Here is a 19,819-nt window from a genome sequence, read left to right on the forward strand (position 1 = left end):
GACGTAAGACGTCATAGCCGGAGACGGAAGTGCGCCACCGCCAAGGCTTTCGGGGAATGTAGTCTCCAGCGGCGCCAGGGGCCCAGAGCACCGGAGGCCGCTCCGTGCTCGCGCGTGCGGCTCGCATCTGGCAGACTGAGCTTCCCACCCAGAGCTCGTAAAATATCGGGTGACGTAAGTGGGCTTCCTTTGACACTTCTTTAAGTGGCACACCCAGATCATCCTGTTACTAATTCTAAATTTGGTGGTATAAACCTTTCTAACCAGTGTGATGTCACCATTAAGAGGCCTCACCCCCACCTCCCCACGCTGTCAAATCCTCCTTTAGGATCCCTTAACCTGAGGAAAAGCAATTTTGTGCTTAATTACCGTTATTAAAACTTAGTCTAGCCCAGTTTAACTCCAAACTCACACTTCATTCTTAGGTGCCTACATGCCTGGCCTCCGAGTGTGAGTCGGGCCAGGGCGAAGGAGAAGGAAGGTACCGGTCCATTGGGTTAGTCCTGTTCAGCCTGGGGCCGGTGGTCTGCCCCGACAGGGCGTCCTCCTCAAAGGGAAATGCCTGCCTGTCTGGGGTCTGCGTTCAGCTTCACCCCAGTCCCATGTGTTCATTCACAGCGGGGCGGCCTAATTTCCCCTTTGGCTCCATGCAGTCCTTGCCTCTAACCCTTCTCTGGGTGGGTCATCCCCTAATTTGACCGGGCAGCCACTAGGACACAGCCCTATACTCCTGCCACTCTGTCTTCCAGGCACAGGGTAAACATTTGTCTCCGTTTTTGAGCACAGCCCCAGCTTCCTGTCTGGTTAGCTCCCCCTTCATTCTCAAGGGTCCCTATATGGTCACCCTATCCAGGATCCACTGAAATCCTGTCTTGCGACCTCTGGCAACAAAGAAAACAGATGGAGTGGTCCTATCGTTTTCTTCCTAGGCACAACACAAACGCGGACCCTCAGAGGGCTTCATGCTCTGCTGCTCCGAGCTACTCCAGCAGCACCCTCCTCCTTCCAGAAATCTCCAGACAGTTAGGGGCACCTGTCTGATTGATTCCTCTCCACCCCACTGCACACACTCTCTTCAGGCATGCACGTAAGCTATCCCAAGAACTCAGGGTGACAGCCCTGAAGTGGGCCTGTGGTTTCGCTGGAATGGAGACACCAAGCTCCAATGATTTCAGATGCCCCCAATACCTCCAGTCATTCTCTTGGTGACTCTGTGGGGAGGGGCAGAGGCCTCAGTCTAGGACCATAACACTCCTCTCCTCTGGATCTGAACCTTGTTACATGATAACATGTCAATGGGAGCCCAAGAGCCAGAGGTTGTACGAATCTCACACCTCCTAGTGAGTCCTGTGGGACAGTGTGCCCAGATCTTGTGGCACCCTCTAGAATGCAGGGGAACATGACATTTTGGTTTCACCTTTGAGGTTTTATCAGCAACTCCAAGCCAACAGAAAAGTCCCTGCCAAAATCCTATGACAACTCTTAACTTTTGAAAATGAGCATTAAAATTCAAGAACAATTGCTAATTGCTAGTTTCTTAATGCACATAGTAAAACAAAAACCCCATTATTATGACTAATACTTATCTGTTCATGGCACAATAAAATACCATCTATATTTCAGGTCCAAATTTCTTGGTTCCTTTATCTGCTAAAATGTGTTTGTCAAAAAAAGTGTTTTTCCAAAATTAAAGGGTTTTCACTGAAATTTATTAACAAAAATTAGTTCTCTCCTTCCACCAACTCCTGTAAATAATCACTATGTTTCTTATCTACAGGAAGCCCTCTGCTCCCCTGCCCTCCCTTCATTTTAATTGGTCCCTAAAAGGGCATTTCTAGGGAGTTGAAATGACTTTGCTTGATCTTGACAGTGTCAAGACCCCTTTCTTCGTTCATGGGCTTGGGTCAGCTTCTCACCCTTAGGAACATGAATGCCCATTTTTCCTTCTCCTAAATCCATCAGGCATGCTGGATGTACAGGTCAGACAGGCTCATGCCCTGAGCAGAACCAAGCAGGTGGCTTTGTGGGAGGAGGGACCAGATAAGAGCAAGGAGGCCGACTAACTGTAAAAGAGTTTAAACATCCAGAGAGGCACATACAACAAATATCTATGCATCAATCCTTTTAACAAATGTTAATATTTTACCATATTTGCCTGAACAAAAAGAAATGACAGTCTAAGCTTTCTTTTATTCCTTCCTATCCCTCTCCCCTCAAGCTCCAGAGGAAACCACCACTCTGAAGCTGATATTTTAATACTTTCCTACTTTACTTCATGTGTTGATAAAAAATAGGTATTATGGATTTTTAAAAAGTTATAACATATCACAGTGTATGTATCCCTCCTCAACTTTATTTTCAATTGTTTTCAATATGTCAGCCTTGTTAATGCATGTACATCCAGTTGAACCATTCAATAAATATTTGAGTATCTCCTGTGCTGAGGACACAGCACTGAACAAAGGAAACAAAAGTTGCTGCCCTCTATCATCAAGCTGTTCACTTGCTATTTGTGCACTTTTCTCTATGTTATGCTTCAAGAAAGTTTATCCTCCCACTGTCCCCCCAAAGAAAAAGTCCTTACTCTCACGGTGCTTACCTTCTAGAGAAGGACATAAAATAAGTAAAATATTTAGAATGTCAGGTGGTGGTAGGTATTATGGAAAAAATGAAGCTGGGAAGCGAGATGGGGTGCGCCATGGAAAGGAACTGCTATTTTGATAGGGTAGTCAAGAAAGGGCTCTCTGGTAAGAAAATCTTGAGTAAAGAACTGAAGGAGGTGAGAAGCCAAACCACGTGTTATCTAGGGGAAGAGGATTCCAGGAAAGGGAAAGGCAAATGTAAAGGCTCTGAAGTGGAAACTTGCCGTGTGTGTTTAAGTTACTGCAGGGAGGCCAGCAGGACTGGAGCAGAGCGATCAAGAAGGAAGATAAGGTGAGTCAGGTAATATGGGGTGGCAGGTGGTGGCAAAACTATGTAGGAATTTTACTTTAGCTTCCATTCAGTGAAATGAAAAGCTATGGAGGGTTTTGAGCACATGAGTGACACGATCCTAGATTTTTACAGTATCACTCTAGTGCTGAACTGTGAACACAGAGAGGCAAGAATGGAAGCAGAGAAACCAATTAGAAGGGTCCTGCCAATATCTGAGCCAGAGATGATGGTGGTGACTTGGGTGAGGGTGGTAGAGGCAACAAGAAATGGTCATCCTCATATATCCTGTAAATTAGCAGACAGGACTTATTGAAGCTTGGATGTGGGGTATGAAAGAAAGGAATCAAGAATGGTTTCCTAGTTTGGGACTTGAGCAACTGGAAGGATGAGGTCGCCTTTTCCCAGATGGGAAGACTGAGGGAGCAACATGGTTATGATAGGGCTGGGAGGGGGAGATCATGGGTTAGGTCATCTTTGGACATATTAAATTGGGGATATCTGTTAGACATCCAAGTGGAGGTGTCACGTGGGCAGTTAAGCTTTATGAGTATGGAATCCTGGGCTGGAGACAGAAAATCTGAAGTTGTCAACAAGTAGAAAAGCCATGAGACAGGATGCAAGCTCCAATGAAGGTGACTGAAGAAAAAGAAAAGAGGTCCAAAGACGGAGGCCTAGAAGAATTTCCATGTCTAGAGCAAAGAAAGAAAAAGAACCTGGAAGAAGTAGCTGTCAATAAAGTACAAGGACATCTAAGTAAGTGTGATAACCTGGAAACCAAGTGAGAAAATGTGCCAAGGGTGAGGAAGTGACCAACTATACCAAATAACGCTGAAAGATCCAGTAAAAGGACTGAAAAAAGACCACTGGATTTAGCTACGTAGAGTCCATCAGTGACCTTCGACAAGAGCAGAAACAAAGACCTGATTGCAGGAGGTGCAAGAGAGAACTGGAGGCAATGAGTATTAGACACCTCAACTGAGTGTCTATTAAGTGAAGAAATGGAGTGGCAGGTGGAGGGGGATGCAGTATGTATATATTGACATATATTTATAAATATATATATTCAAGACGAGAAAAACTACACATTATTATGCTGAAGGGAAAGATTCAGTAGCCAAGGGAAAAAAAAGATGCAGGAAAACAGTTGTAAGAACGATGTCCTAGTTTGAGGATGGGATCTAATACATCAGAAGAGAAGTTGGTCTTAGGTAAGAGAACCAAGTGTCAACCACAGTAACAGCAAGGAAAGGAAGAACGCACAGACAAGATGCACGTAGGGTGAGTAGTTATCTTTTGATGGCTTTTATTTTTCTCAGTTAACTAGGAAACAAGGTCACCAGCTGAGTGAGGATGGGGTAAAGTGCTGGAGGTTGAGAAGAGAGAAGCTATAAAATAGGATCTTAGGAGACTGGGATAATGACTGGAGCAGGGAAACAAATGCTTGAGGTTAGCAGTCAGGAATTTCAAGTGGGACTAGTCACCATGGCTCCGTTTTTCTCCAGCCACATTTAGCCACATGGGTGCAGTAGTGTAACAGGCAGAGCTAGGGGTTTTTTTTTGTTTTTGCCAGATGCTTTGGTTCCTTCATTTAAGTACTGCATTGTATTAACTTATAAGAATATGCCACAATTTATTAGCCCACTCACTTACTGACAGACATTTGGTTGTGTCCCTATTTTTACTGTCAAACACTGCTGCAATGGGCATCCTTGTGCATGTCTTTGTGCTCACATGGGAGAATTTCTAGTCTAGGGTATATATCTAGAAGTGGAACTGCTGGGTCGTGAGGTGTGCTTACCTTCAATTTTACTGGATACTGCCAAATGACTCCCCAAAATGATTATACTAATTTACTCTCTCACCTGCAGTGGATACGAGTTCTCATTTTCCCCCTGCCAGACTTCTAAATTTTTGCCAGCCTAATGGGCATGAAATAGTAACTTACTGCCTTCTTTTGCAGTATTCTGAGTTCAAGATTGAGAACCTTTTCATTTATAACCATTTCATCTATCAACAAATCTCCACTCCATCGCTCACCTAACAAGACAATATTAAGTACCTACTATGTGCCTGGCATTGTGATAAGCAGGGGAACAAAAGTTAGCAAGAGACATGGACCCTGCCCTTCTGGAACTCACAATTGAGTGTGGGGTCGGGGTGGGGAGACAAGCAAATAATCACAAATTGTGGTAATATGAAGGACATTAACAGTAATCTATGAAAATCTATGAAAAGAAGGAGACTGATTTGAAGTAGGGCAGTCAGTAAACCTTTCCTGAAGTGAGATTTGCATTTTAACAGATGAGTAAAAATTAACTAGCTCAGCAGCTATAAAGAATTGGGCCTCACCATCATCCGTATGTCTAACAACTACAGAAGTGTTTCCTTATCTTCCCATGCTGGCATAGAGCTGTGCTAGATGCTTTGCGGAAATAATGCCTACCCTGGGCCCCTTACCCAGACACACCTTGGCACCAGGAGTGGGAGACTGATTTTCTCCTGGCTCCCTTCCGCAATTTTGAGACTATCACTCCTGTGATGTTGTATCCAGTTTATTCTTGTATGAGTCTCACATCATCTGGTTATACTAACCTATACATGCTGACCCAGTGATCCCATTTTGGACATTTTATCTCATTCTGGATATTTTAAGAAAAGATTCTATAGGAAAAAAAGGAGAGGTGCTTAAAAAAGATAAAAGCATTCAATGTCATCATTATAAAAACCAATACCAAAAACAATCCAAGTATGTTGCAACAGTAGGGAACTTGTTAAGGAGATCTTGAGACTGCGTAGCAGCATGGAAAATATTTATGAGAAACTTTTTTTAAGTATGATACAAGATTTTATCTACAGTATGGGCAAATGTAAATAACTGATATATTAAGTGTGAAGGTCGTGGGTGAATTTAGGGGATTTAATTTACTGAAATAGTCAGGAAAAACATTCCAAAGCCCTTCATCATTTTGTTTCTGCATGGTCTACAACCTAAGCCAGCACCATATTCCTTCATACACTCACTCCCAAACGATGCTGTGTCATATGAAGCTCCTTGAACATAACATGGCTCTGGAGACAGAGTCAGAGGTTAAGCGCTACGTCTTTGCAGCCAGACAGTCCTGGGTTCAAAGCCAGAATCTGACATGGGCAGTACTACCTCAGGTGAACCACTTTACCTCTCTGGGTTTTTCCCCCTATTATAAAACAAGAATATAATACATTGTACTAGGTTTCTTTAATGCAAGCAACAGAACTCTGACACATTAGCTTAATCAAAAAGGGGGAATCATTGGACTGATAGCGGGGAGGCCAGTGAATCCCAGGAAAGGCTTCAGAAATTAAGCCAGGACCAAGGACCTCAGGGATTAGAAATAAGAACACCATCATGTCAGCTGCATCCTCTCCTACTACAAAAGACCTCCCCCTCTCTGATAAGGAATCGGGCTCCAGGCAGCTCAAGGCCTTTACCTTTCCAGCCTAGCAAGCCAAAATTAAAGTGTCCCTGCCAACTCTATTTTGAAAAACTTCTGGCAAAGGACTCTGATTGACTCAACTAGGTCACATACTTGCCCCTCTAACTATCACCAAGCCCTAGGGATGTCCTGATTTGTGTTCCTGTGGTCAGTACAGCACGGACTGTTACAAGAGGAAGAGGGAGAAAACAGCTGGGCAAAGACAAGAGCTACCACAAGACCTAGAATGGGGAGTTGTAAGGATTAATGAAATGATGGCTATAAAATACTTAGCACAATTTCTTTCAAGTAGTAAGCGTTCAATAAATGGTACCTATTAACTCACCTGTGATTAGTTTAGCAGTTAATCCCTCCTCCTTGATGCACCACTCTTTAGTCTTAGCCAAGTTCTGAAAATTGAAACAAGACAAACTGACTCCCATCAACTAAGAAGGCTATTTATTGAAATAATACAATGATGTTACAAGGATGCATTTCACATGGCCTACAAAGCTGGGTGTTCATAAGTGCATGGTGCATGGTTGCTGGGACTACAGAATCCTCTGCTCTATCACACACACATCCCTGGCTCCCTCCCTGTCAATGAAGATGCAGTGAGATTCAGAGGTTGGTTTGATCTAGGCCAGGCTCCACACACAAACCAGTGGTCTCCTCTGGGTCTTCTGGAACTAAGTCTTTACAAACTTCTGTAACAGTAGGGTAGCACTCAATTGGTTACAATTCATGCCATTCTTGCAAAAAGTCCACTATGGGGATCCCCAAACAATCAGCAGCAAAATGAGTTCCTGATAGGTACCCTAGCCAATCAGTAGGGGAGGGATGGAGTAGAATTACCCACTGTCAAACTAAGTATCAGACAACACAAGCATGGCCTTGACATTCTGTATGCTCTAAGCACAGAACATCACAAACAAGGTATTTTTGAATAGATAACGTCTTGGAAGGGCAGATCTGCTGTGGAGCATCCCATGTTTGTTCCACGTGATAGACTCATTGAGCTAGACATCCCACATTTCAGCCCCCATGTACATTCTTCCTGCAAAGAATTATGAAGAATGTTTGGGAGCTGCCTCATGTTGTCCAGAATGAGACAAGGATGATGGATCCGGCTACCTGGCATGCAAAGAAGCCATCAGGCAAGGTTTACCTTCAACACCACCCATATCACTCCTTCCCATGATCCATCATTAGGGTGGGAAAATTTGCTTATCTGAAGAGGGGAGAGGCTCTTGTGTGAAAGGGGTCAACATCCACAGTTGCTTCCAAATTTATCTGCACTGTCAGTGCCAATGAGCCAACAAAGGTTCTGGAAACTCCTTTAGGATAGTCCATGGGAGGCATTAGGGGACATTAAATATTGGAGTGGGCTACTGAAGTTTAGCTCATGCTTTACTGATGGAAAAGCAGCATAGAGCTAAAAAAGTTGTTTTATGGTGAAATATTTTCTTGGCACACAAAGTGAGCCATTACATGATGATTCTTTAAACCGATTTAAAGACAAATTTTATGGCAATGGGTAATTGGATTTATACTTCTCTACAATAAAATTAATTTGGGGGAAAATTCTCCTCTTAGTTTTGTGCTGTTTTCCCATTGATCCAATGTAGGAAGCTTGGGGCAGTGCTCTTTCATGGGAGTGTTGTAAAAAGCACAATAAGAGGATTTAATAGTTCTGTGAAACTGACGTACGTTAACTGAAAGTATAATTATGATACTTGGGAAAAGGAAAAAAGTCACCAGTAGTTCAACTATTTACAGTTTCTGTTAACATTTTGGTTTGTAAGCTTCCACCAAGCTGCTTTAGCTAAGTCTGTGACAAATTTGCACATGTTATGCTGCCTCTTATGCTTTTATGAATTCCCAAAGTACCCAACTCATAAATGCTCATTAAACGTTTGTGCATCTGATTTATTTTATTTTAAAGCCCTCTGAATTCCAAAATACCTTTTTAGTGGCAAGGCCATGGGGCCAAAGATCCAAGAGACCTGCATTCTCCACCCAGCTTTGCCATTGTAAGCTGCATCGCACTGTGCAAACCACTTCACATCTTTGGCTTTCAGTTTCTTCATCTGTACAATGAAGTGGTTGGACCAGCTGATCTAATTCTTTGAATGGTGAATTCCTGGAGGTGGAATTGGTTTCCATGGTGAATTTAATGTAAGAACTACAGTTGAATGCAGTTGTCAAGCAATTTTAAAAGTGAGTTTTGGTCACTACTGCAGGATTTTTAATTATTAGAAAAGTCTGTAAATAAGAGTTACAAGTCAAACTGTTCAAAGTTGGTGATCTCCTGCATACATATATTCAAAAGCTTTATAAAGTCCAATATTTAAGCATATCATTTCCAACTGGTTATATATGATGCTTGTAGTTGTTTTTACAAAAATCTATAATCATATCTGAGAATGTGGATTTATTTAAAAAACTGTCTCCTAGCAGTTTTCTCCATACACAACATACAAACACACACATAACTGATTACATTCTCAAGCTTTCTCTCACATAAGAATCCTCTGATACTGAACAATATTTTAGCTAAAGCTTCCTGCACATTCCTTAATTTCAGGCTATCTAGAGTTTATTTCGTGTATGAATTCTCTGGTGTTTAGTAAGAGCTGAGCTTCGACTGAAGTTTTTCCCACATTCCTTACAAGCATAGGGTTTTTCTCCAGTATGAATTCTCTGATGATCATGCAGATTGGTTTTCTTTCGGAAGGCTCGCCCACATTCATTACATTCATAGGGTTTTTCTCCAGTATGAGTTCTCTCATGCTGAATGAGGGAAGAACTTTGACTGAAGGCTTTCCCACAGTCAATACATTCATAGGGTTTCTCGCCAGTGTGGGTTCTCTCATGTTGAGTAAGTGATGAGCGTCGACTGAATGCTTCTCCACATTCATTACATTCATAGGGTTTTTCTCCAGTATGAATTCTGTGATGCTCTATGAAACTTGTACTCCTTTTGAAAGCTTTTCCACATACATTACACTGATAGGGTTTCTCTCCAGGATGAGAAATAGGTTGTCGACTCAAGTCCTGCTCACAATCATAAGGGTTCTCTCCAGTATGGATCCTCTGATGGTCAGTAAACTCTGCAATGTGACTGAAGTTTTCCCCACAGTCATTACAACGATAGGATTTCACTTCAGTAAGAGTGCTTTCATCTTGAGTAAGAGATGAACTGTGCTTGAAATCTATGCTGTAGTTATTGCTTTGGTAAGGTTTTCCTCTCTTATGAATCCTCATATGTTTATAAAGGGATGGGCTCTGACCAAAAGCCCTCCCACATATGCTACATTCAAAAGGTTTCTCTCCTGTATGAGTCCTCTCATGCTGCACAAGGGAAGAACATCGACTAAAGGCTTTCCCACATTCCTTACACTGGAAGGGTTTCTCTCCACTATGCGTGACCTCATGTTGAGTGAGGGATGTGCCATGCCTAAAAGACCGCCCACATAAATTACATCGATAGGGTTTTTCTCCAGTGTGAATTCTCTGGTGTTGAACAAGGGAGGAGCTGCGCTGGAAGGCTTTCCCACAGAGACTACATTGGTAGGGTTTCTCTCCGGTATGAGCATTCTCATGCTGACCAAGGGATGAGCTATGCCGGAAAGCCTTCCCACACACATTACATTCAAAGGGCTTTTCCCCAGTGTGAATTCTCTGATGCTCAGTAAGTTGTGTTTTCCAGAGGAAGGTTTTCCCACAGTCAGTACATTCATGGTGTTTCTTTCCAGGATAAATTCCCTGATCTGTACCATTGGGGAAGGCTCCCTCTCCTTTATGAGTTTTCTCATGTTTAGTAAGTGATGATCTATGAATAAAGGCTTTTCTACATTTATTACATTTATAAGGTTTCTTTTTTACAAGGATATTACTCTGATTAAGTAAGTCTGAATTATGTCCCAAACTGCTTTCAAGTGTATCACATTCACTAGGCCTTGAAGGAATGTTCAGTTGTGTAACCAGGTTTGTGTTCAATCTAGAGTTTTCACCAAATTTATTTTGCTCAAAACTTTCCTCTGGTGTGATTATTTTCTTCTGGGTGGATGCATCTGGCCCCAGATATCTCTTCCAGTTTTCCCGGTGCTTCTCTAATTGGCTACTAACATCCCAAACATCTTCTAATGTGGCATGTGAGAGATCATCTGTGCTACGGGATATTTCAGATATGCTCTGCTGCAGATTTGATGATTTGGCTTCAGGCCTGGTCTTCCAGTCTGAAAGAAATCCAAAGTGCAAAAGTCCCCTATTCCCTCCCGTTGAAACAAATGCTACAGTAGGAATGAAGAAATGAAAGATATAAATTATACATGACTCTGTTTTGAAATTAGTCCTATAGCTTGGGGAGAAGATCCAAAATGCTAGAAAAGAAGAGCAAAGAGGTGATAGTGCAGATTGCAGAGCCAGAGTGCATGGTAAATCCAGAATGAGGAAGCCCATCTAGGAGGGGTGCTTAGGGAATAAGGGAATAAGTGAGCATGAGAGTGTCAGGCATAGATACAAATGGAATAGGATCAGAGTCCATCTTGCAGGATCCTATCTGCTCTCCATGCCCCCTGTCCGTTTTACAAACCACCACAGAATCTATCTTCCTGAGTGCATCCATTTCATGATTTCTTTAAAGTCACCTCTGAGGCTCCAGATCTTCAAACCCTGCAGAGAAAATCTGCAGCCAGTGATCTAACTGAAATGATTCTCTGACATAATTGGAGATCAAAGGTTATACTTCACAAGCCGAAAAAAATTAATATTTCAGGAGGCAAATCATCCTTGCCCTTGGATCTGGGGCTATGGTTTTAGTCTATTTGAGTTCTGGTTCTACACTAATCATGTCTCTTAACCAAAAAGGATTTATTTTAATCTTCCTAATAAATTGACCTCTAAACCTCTGTTTAACCTCAGAATACTAATAGCAGAGAATTAATTAATTTATAGGTTCTAAGAATGGCACCCTTTAAAAACTAAGGGGAGGGAGTTTTCTGGGGTGATGGAAATGTTTCGTATCGACAGGAGTTTGGGTTAGGTGGGTGAATACATTTGTCAAAACCAACTGGATGGTACATAAAAGAGTTGTATATTTCATTGTATGTTATGTGTTCTTAAAAAAAACCCCAAATATTGAACTGTAGTTAGTGATATGCACGCTGAAGTATGTAGGGGTGAAAGGTACTCATATCTGCAACTTACTTGGAGATGCATCAAAAAGTAAAATAGATTGACAGATGGACAGATGAAGAGATATGTGATAAAGCAAAAAGAACAAACGTTAACAATTATAGAATCTTGGTGGTAGGTATATGGTGTTCACTGTATAATTTTTTCAACTTCTCGTATGTTTGAAAATTTTCATAATAAAATGTTAGGAGGAAAAAAAACAGCAACTAAGGAGCCCTAAACCCCAAAATTCCTTACCCTGGAACAAGATTCAATTCTAAATTCCCAAGGACAGAGAATGCTTTGTATTTCTTTTAGAATACTTCTCAGTGGGACATTCAAGAAATGTTGTTGAAATGAATGAATGAGAAAGTTCTCCCCCCCGGCCAGATTCCATATCAATCAATCAAGTAATTTCTGACTGCCTTCTATATGCTCTGCAACACAGATAGAATATACAGAAATACAGTAAACTCTCTAGGATCTTGAAATCTAAGAATAGAAACAAGACTCAATCTTTTGACAACTAAACAAAAAAAGCAAAACCATCAGACGGTATATTATTAAATCTGAATTTGTGTGGTAGAGATGATATAAATGCTATCTGTGATCAGGGAAGGTAGAAATAAATATATTAGCATATATTAGGTTTCATGGATTAGACAGACCTTGAACTTAAAGGATAGATAGCTTTGGATCGGCAGAAAGTATTATCTAATGAGGGAAAGTGTATGCTACTTACAGAAAACATTTAAAAGAAGTTCAACTTAAGTGCAGCTTGTGTTAGTAGGAATAGAAAGATAATACTGGAAGGTATGATGGAAATCTTTAAATCAAGGGAGTTTCTATTTCCTATAATGAGGTACAGGGAGTAACAGCAAAGTTTTGTGAGAGGTGGGTGGTTTACGAAAATAAAGCATTAAAATCTATATGGTCCAACAAGTGATAAATAGATGAACAAAATGTAGTATATCCATACCATGGAATATTACTTAGCAATACAAAGGAATGAAGTCATATATGCTACAACACGAATGAACCTTGAAAACATTATGCCAAGTGAAAGAAGCCAGTCACAAAGGGCTATATATTATATGATTCCACTTGTAGAAAATATCCAGAATAGGCAAATCCAGAGAGATAAAAAGTAGATTAATGGTTGCCAGGAGCTGGGGGTAATGGGGAATGGAAAGTGACAGCTAATGGGTATGAGATTTCTTTTTGGGGTGTTGAACATGTTCTGTAATTAGACAATAGCGATGGTTGCACAACTCTATATATCTGAAAAACCACTGAATTGTACACTTAAAAAGGGTAAATTTTATGGTATGTGAATTATCTCTCAATAAAGCTATGATTAAAAAAATCCAATATGGAGTATAAAAAGAAAAGATGCAGTAGCAATTTCAACTGGGAATTATAGTAATATATGCCTGGGGACTGGTTTAGGATGTCACTGATGGGAGTTAAAAGGCAGGAAAATCTAAGATACTTCTCAAAGGAGTAAAATAACTGAAGTTGAAAGAAAAAGACGAAACTGACTGTGGTATCTGGCCTGAGGGATTAGAGATTTTATTTATTTATTTATTTTTCCCCCAAAGTCCCAGTGGATAGTTGTATGTCATAGCTGCACATCTTTCTAGTTGCTGTATATGGGATGCGACCTCGGCATGGCCGGAGAAGCAGTGTGTTGGTGCGCGCCCGGGATCCAAACCCGGGCCGCCAGCAGCGGAGCGCGAGCACTTAACCGCTAAGCCACGGGGCCGGCCCTGGCCTGAGGGATTAGAAATCCAGTGGTTTCTAATGGGCAAAGGGAGAAACAGATAATGGGCAAGGTAGCAAAATGTGCTGGCTGGGGATGAACGATGATTAATTTAGATTTTATGTCTTTAGATAAGAACTGAGTGGGACTCCCAAGTGGAGGGGTTCTGTGAGAAGGAAAAAAAGTGACCAGGCTACAAGTAAGGACAATTTCTGAGTCTACCGCATAGAATAAAGAGCTGCAACCACCACGAGGCAGGCTCCCTTTTAGGGAGGTATTATAGAAAGAAAGGGAAGGAACCTGCAGGGAAGACTCCTTAAGGCAGATTCGCTTAAGGGAAAAAGCAAGAAAAGTCAAAGAACTAAAGCCAAGAAGCACTTAGCAAGCCAGGAGACCAGGAGAGGATGATATTCCAGGAACCGTGGAGGGAAGCAATGAATCAAATCGGCATGAAGGCAGGACAGAAGATGGTATTGCTCCCCAGACAGGTGTTACAGGAATGTAGTTGGGAAAGAAGTCTGAAGGCAAGTTATGGAGAGAGAGAGAATCAAGGCTGTGGGTATTTCCTACAAGTCTGGGGCCACCGACAGTGAAAGTAGCAAGACAAAGCAAGGAGGAGACACAGAAGTTCAGTTAATGTCTGAATGAGTGAGAAAAGTGTTCTCTAAATAATGAAGGGAGACTGAGAACACCAGAAGAGAAAATAATCCAGCAAGTAGGGTTGTAGCATAGGGAGAGATAGTATTCTGAGTATAGGACAAAGGGCTACTTTTGGAAAGGAAAAAGGGGTACCTTTCCTTCTAAGACCTAGCAGCAGGAGCACCCTACTGGAGAAGGGAGACGGGGAGATGGCTCAGCCTCTTCTGCAGGTCTAGGAGCTCCCAAGGCAGCAATTCAAAGGTGCTTCCCCCTCCCTCAGCTGTCTGCACTGATTATTATATGCTTGACTCTCACTCAGTTACCTGGACAGAAAGGTCTTTGGATTTCTCCCTCTGTTATCCACGGCTCTTCTCCTTGCTCCAATTTGAAGATCACCTCTGGCTTGGAAACTTGATATCCTGCTCATGGGTAAATATACAATTTGGTTGTTTGTGCAAGTGGACAAAGAACCCTCCTACAAGTCAGTACTAGTCCTTGATCCTCAGGAACTCTGAAGGAAAATAAAGGTACAACTTGAAGAGACATGCAATCAAATGGCCTACTTCCAATTCTGCAAAAGACAGACGTTTTACCTAAAGAGCAGGCTCAGAAATCTGTAAAGCTGGGTCCCAAAAAGATGAACAAGCTCTGACTCTAAACACCCTGCTCACAGTCACCCAAGCTATGAGCCCCACAACCGTAGCAACTGAGAAAGGAAAGACGCGCCAAAACGTAAGACACTGAGAGGTGGTCCTTACCAAGAAAAACCACGTGGCTATAGTTCTCCAGCATCACATCCCTGTACAAGCGCCTCTGAGCAGGGTCCATGTGGTGCCATTCTTCCTGGGTGAAGTCCACAGCCACATCCTTGAAGGTCACTGATTCCTGTAGGATCACATTCCTGCTCAAGTAGGGATCAACCCCACAAATGTTCCCATGGCAATACTGGGAACATACTGTAGGGTCAATCAGAAGCAGTGATCACATATTTTGATATCCTGAGGGGGCAATGTTGGGCTAAACGTACTAGCTGTTCATATAATTTTATAAAGAATCCAACGTGGCAGGTGGGAAAGTCATGAGGGGCAATGTGTCTTGCAATCCTATATCCCTACTTAGTTTTCTTCTTGTTTCCCTTAAAAGCCAAGCCTTTTTACACAATCACCAATTCCTCACTGTCTGTGCACTTCCTTCGTTACAAAATCCAAATACAATGAGGAGTAAAAAGTGACGGCCCTCCTTCACCCCCACCACCAATCCCACTATACTCCCTAGAAATAATCACTTTAACAATTTGGTGTATCCACTTAAAAGTTCCTTTTCCATGTTTCTCTCTCTCTCTCTCTCTCTCTCTCTCTCTCTCTCACACACACACACACACACACACACACACACACAGTCTTGTTTTGTGAAATACCATACATATTGTTCTACAATTGCTTTTTATTTCTTTTGTGAGGAAGATCAGCCCTGTGCTAACATCTGCCAATCCTCCTCTTTTTTTGCTGAGGAAGACTGGCCCTGGGCTAACATCTGTGCCCATCTTCCTCCACTTCATATGGGACGCCGCCACAGCATGGCTTGCCAAGCGGTGCGTCGGTGCGCGCCCGGGATCCAAACCGGCGAACCCCAGGCTGCTGCAGTGGAGTGTGTACACTTAACCACTTGCGCCACTTGGGCCGGCCCCTACAGTTGCTTTTTACATTTAACTACGTATCTTGGAGATCCTCCCATAGCAGTATATTTAATTTCACCTTGTCCCTTTTAACTCCTTCATAGCACTCCATAGTATAGTTGTATCAGAACATACCCATTACCTAAAACCGACAGCACCCCATTGTACTAAGAATAAGATTCAGACTCCTGCATCACTCACTGGGCTCTAGCCATGCTGACCTTACCGATCCCTGAACACATCAAGCCTATTCCCACCCCAGGGCTTTATGCTTGGTACTCCCTCTCCCCCTAGGATCTCCACATGGTTGACAACTAGTTAGTAGTCATTTAAGTCTCACCTCTAGCACTGCCTCCTCAGAAAAGTTGTCTTAGCACTTCCCTCTAATTTACTCTCTATCACATTACCATGTTTAATTTTTCTCCTAGCACAGGTATCTCTCACTGTCCAAATCTCTGCCTGAACTCAGGAACCAAACAGATTCAGATAAAAGGGCACTCGTACTTTATCTGAGACTGCTTACTTGTTAGATTCTCCATCTCCCTCACTGTAAGCTCCACGAGAACAGGGACTTGATCTATGTTATCACAGTTATATACCCAGTGCCTAGAAGGATGCCCAACACATAGAGGCGCTTAAAAAATACTTGGTGAATGAATAAATGGACCAGTTCCTGTTAACAGACATTTGGATTATTTCCAACATTTTGCTATTACAAACATTTCGCAATACATATTCTTTGTGCAAATATGCTAGAATTTCTGTAGGTTAGCTAGCTAGAATTGGAATTGCTAGGTCAAAGGTCTTTTCATGCTTCATACCCCATTCCCATCACTTCTTCCTCACCAGCCCACAGAAACCAGGCTGGCTGAGGAACCCCATGGCTCTCAATTGTCAGTTCCGATGCTTGCCTCAGTAGGCCTTGTTAAGCCATGAGACACTTGTCACCATGTCCTACTTGAAATATCTCCTTTGGTTAGATTTATACCTCAAGAAGTGTATAATAAAGACAATCAGTACGAAAAGACATGGAAAGCAGAGCCGTGAATTTGCTGGAGCAGTGAGGGAAGGTCACATGGAGGTTTCTGCCTTATTCCCTGCCCTTCTCCCCGTGTGCTTAGCTATAGCTGAACTTCTCTCAGTTGCCTGGATAGTATCATTTTCTCCCTACTGTCCTACCAATCTTTCCCTTGCTAATTCCATTTCACACTTCAGCTGTTGCTTAACAGATCCTCAGTGAAGTGTTCTGATTCCCCATTGGAGGGTCAATCCCCTATTACGTGCTTTAAGTTACTTACCACACCCATAAGTATGCAAACAGACATAATAATCTATTTAATGCTTATTTCCTAGTTAGATGGTGAGCATTAACAGGGCAGGGAATATACCTTTGTTTTTTAAACTCTAAAACACCAGTATCCAGCATGCGCCTGACCACCCTCAACATCTGTTTCCTGACTGAGTTGAGCCTTAAGGAGATGGCTGAGATCTGAATTTTAGAGAAGACAGGAGTTGGCCCCATCTCCTCCTGAGTGAGGTGCATGACTGTATCCACACACAACAATGGCTCCTCTGTATCATATTCCTGCTCAACACCGCGGCTGTGCCCCACAGGAAAGGGTTGAAATGTGGCAGATTTTTCCGACTGAAGTCACAAATCTGACTGCACCAGGTAAGATGACACTAGATATTTACTAGGTGCCCGGCTTTACTATATGCACTGTGGCAGAATAAAAAGGCAAATCAAAAACACTGCAGTCCTGGGGCCGGCCTGGTGGCACAAGCGGTTAAGTGTTCGCGCTCTGCTGTGGCGGCCCAGGGTTCGCGGGTTTGGATACCGGGCATGCACCGACACGTTGCTTGTCAAGCCACAGGCGGCGTGCCATATAAAGTAGAGGAAGATAGGCACGGATGTTAGCTCAGGGCCAATCTTCCTCAGCAAAAAAAGAGGATTGGCATCGGATGTTACCTCAGGGCTGATCTTCCTCACAAAAAACAAAACAAAACAACAACAAAACAAAACACTGCAGTTCTAGGGCCGGCCCAGTGGCGCAGCGGTTAAGTGCGTGCGCTCCGCTTCGGTGGCCCGGGGTTCGCAGGTTTGGATCCCGGGCATGCACCGACGCACCGCTTGTCAAGCCATGCTGTGGCAGCGTCCCATATAAAGTAGAGGAAGATGGGCACGGATGTTAGCCCAGGGTCAATCTTCCTCAGCAAAAAGAGGATTCGCATTGGATGTTAGCTCAGGGCTGATCTTCCTCACAAAAAACAAACAAACAAAAAACACTGCAGTCCTTGAATAGGTTTAGGTTTATTTTAAAACGTGTTATTTATTTGAGCACGATATGAGACAATACACAGTAAAGTGAGGTTATGCTACAGGCATTCAGGGCAGGGAACACTGCGAGACAGAGAGAAGCTTCAAGGTAGGCTATGCATCGGGCCTTATGAGGTAAGTACCAATTGGATGGGAGAAGAAAAAGTGGGAATCTAATCCAAGAATTAAGAAGCTTGAGAAGGGAGGCTGGACTTGGGAAGTGCACGGCCAGCAGGAAAGAAGGGTTTGGACCAAGGCAGACCAATTTTAAGTTAGGTTATGAGAAGTAAATACCTTCTCCCTCTTGCCTACTGCTCTCTAAATATATAGCCTCTTTGGTTTAGTAAGAGATAGCAACCAACCTGGATTCCCTTGCTTAACTGGTTCCCCATATTAACACATGGTTTCCTGCCTTTCCCCAAATAGGCCGCCCTAACGGTAAACAATGCACTGACCAGTAAACAAATGTCTAGTCCAAGCTACTCATCGTTTTTTGCCCTGGCAGGGCAACAACTGGCCTCTGTGCTTCTACTCCTGGTCTCACCAACTCTTTCTCCTACACACTATCAGAGTCACTTCTCTAAAACACAAATTTGATCATGCTTACAAACCTTTAATTTCTTCCCACTTTTCCCTGTTCCTACCACCCTCACCCTAGTCCATGCCACCACCATCTCTTACCTGGACCACTGCTACAATCTCCTAACTTGTCTCTCCTTTTCCACTCACGTTCCCCTCTCAAGTCTGTTTTCCATGTAACAACTGGAGTGATCCTGTTAAAACCTGTCAGATCAAGTCACTCCTTTGCTTAAGGCCTCCAATGGCATCCCAATTCATCCCAAGTAAAAAGCCAAAGTCTTTACAGTGGCCTGCACAGCTCTTCACAATCTGGCCCCCCACTATCTCCCTGATTTCACCTTGAACCTCATCCCTGACCTACTGCTCTCTCCCCTTCACTCACGCTGCCTTCCTTAGGATTCCATACGCTATATATGCTTCTGCCTTGGAATCTTTGTTTTGACTGTTCCTTGACTTGGAAGTCTCTTCCTGTAGATAAACATGTGGCTCCCCACTCACTTCCTTCAGTTGTTTCAATGCCACCTCGTCACAGCAACCTTCCCTGACCATCCTACATAAAATAGCACCCTTACCCTGCACTGTCACTCTGTTTTTTTCCTTTTTCATAGTGCTTACCACCTGACATATCATATTTTCATTTGTTTACAGTCTGTATTTCACAGCAGAACGTAAATTCCAGGAGAGCAGGAATATTATCTATTTTCCTTATGGTTGAATCTCCATTGCCTGGAACAGGATTGGCACATAGTGGGTGCTCCACAAATATTTAATAAATACTTTTCTTGGGATTAAAAATTAGATTCCTTAATGTGAGCTTCATGGCACTTCATAACTTAGTCCCCACCTTACTTCCACAGCCTCAGCTCTGGTTTCTCCTCCCCTCGTACCCCATAATTCAGTGTGCAGAAGAGTTACAGCTCCTTGAAACCAAGTGATCTCTTTTGTCTCTGCAAGTGCCGCTTCAAAATGCTCAGTTTTCCCTCCTCTGCCTAGCTAACACTTATTCTCTCACCAAGACTCATTCAAGTTCTCTCCTTGGGGGCTCTAGGTCTGGGCTAAGTGTCCTCTCATCCCCCCCACGGCTCCTCTCCCTAGACCTCTCTCCAGCACAGCTCATTAGTTGCTATGTATGTTATGGTGCCTGTTACCTACTGTTCACTGTGCTCCTAGAGGGTCAAGACCTTGTCTCAGGCACCTTTCAATATCCAGAAGCCAGAACCATTTTGGTACATAAAAGACGGTCAGGAGTTTGCAAGATTAAATAGGTAAAATGCACTTTGAGA

At 42.8% G+C, this 19,819-nt stretch overlaps 1 protein-coding gene across 6 annotated transcripts in view; it reads right to left on the reverse strand.

Moving 5' to 3' along the window:
* Positions 1 to 19,819, reverse strand: part of ZFP90 (ZFP90 zinc finger protein) — a 42,660-nt gene that overhangs the window by 15,096 nt on the left and 7,745 nt on the right. For 3 of the 6 annotated variants that reach the window (XM_087420036.1, XM_014788509.2, XM_087420035.1), the window contains 3 exons: positions 14,724 to 14,850; positions 14,289 to 14,384; positions 6,824 to 10,627 (listed from right to left, as the gene is read on the reverse strand). In XM_087420036.1, coding sequence (XP_087276162.1) covers positions 8,979 to 10,627; positions 14,289 to 14,384; positions 14,724 to 14,850 — 1,872 coding nt within the window. In that variant the 3' untranslated portion in view covers positions 6,824 to 8,978. Of the gene's footprint in view, positions 1 to 3,388; positions 6,797 to 6,823; positions 10,628 to 10,687; positions 11,064 to 14,288; positions 14,385 to 14,723; positions 14,851 to 19,819 lie in introns of those variants that run through there. The other 3 variants (XR_015549148.1, XM_087420038.1, XM_087420037.1) reach the window with 3 other exon arrangements.

Source organism: Ceratotherium simum, chromosome 30 (genome assembly GCF_057802395.1).
Source record: "Ceratotherium simum simum isolate JZ-2026a chromosome 30, ASM5780239v1, whole genome shotgun sequence".
Lineage (NCBI taxonomy): Eukaryota > Metazoa > Chordata > Mammalia > Perissodactyla > Rhinocerotidae > Ceratotherium > Ceratotherium simum.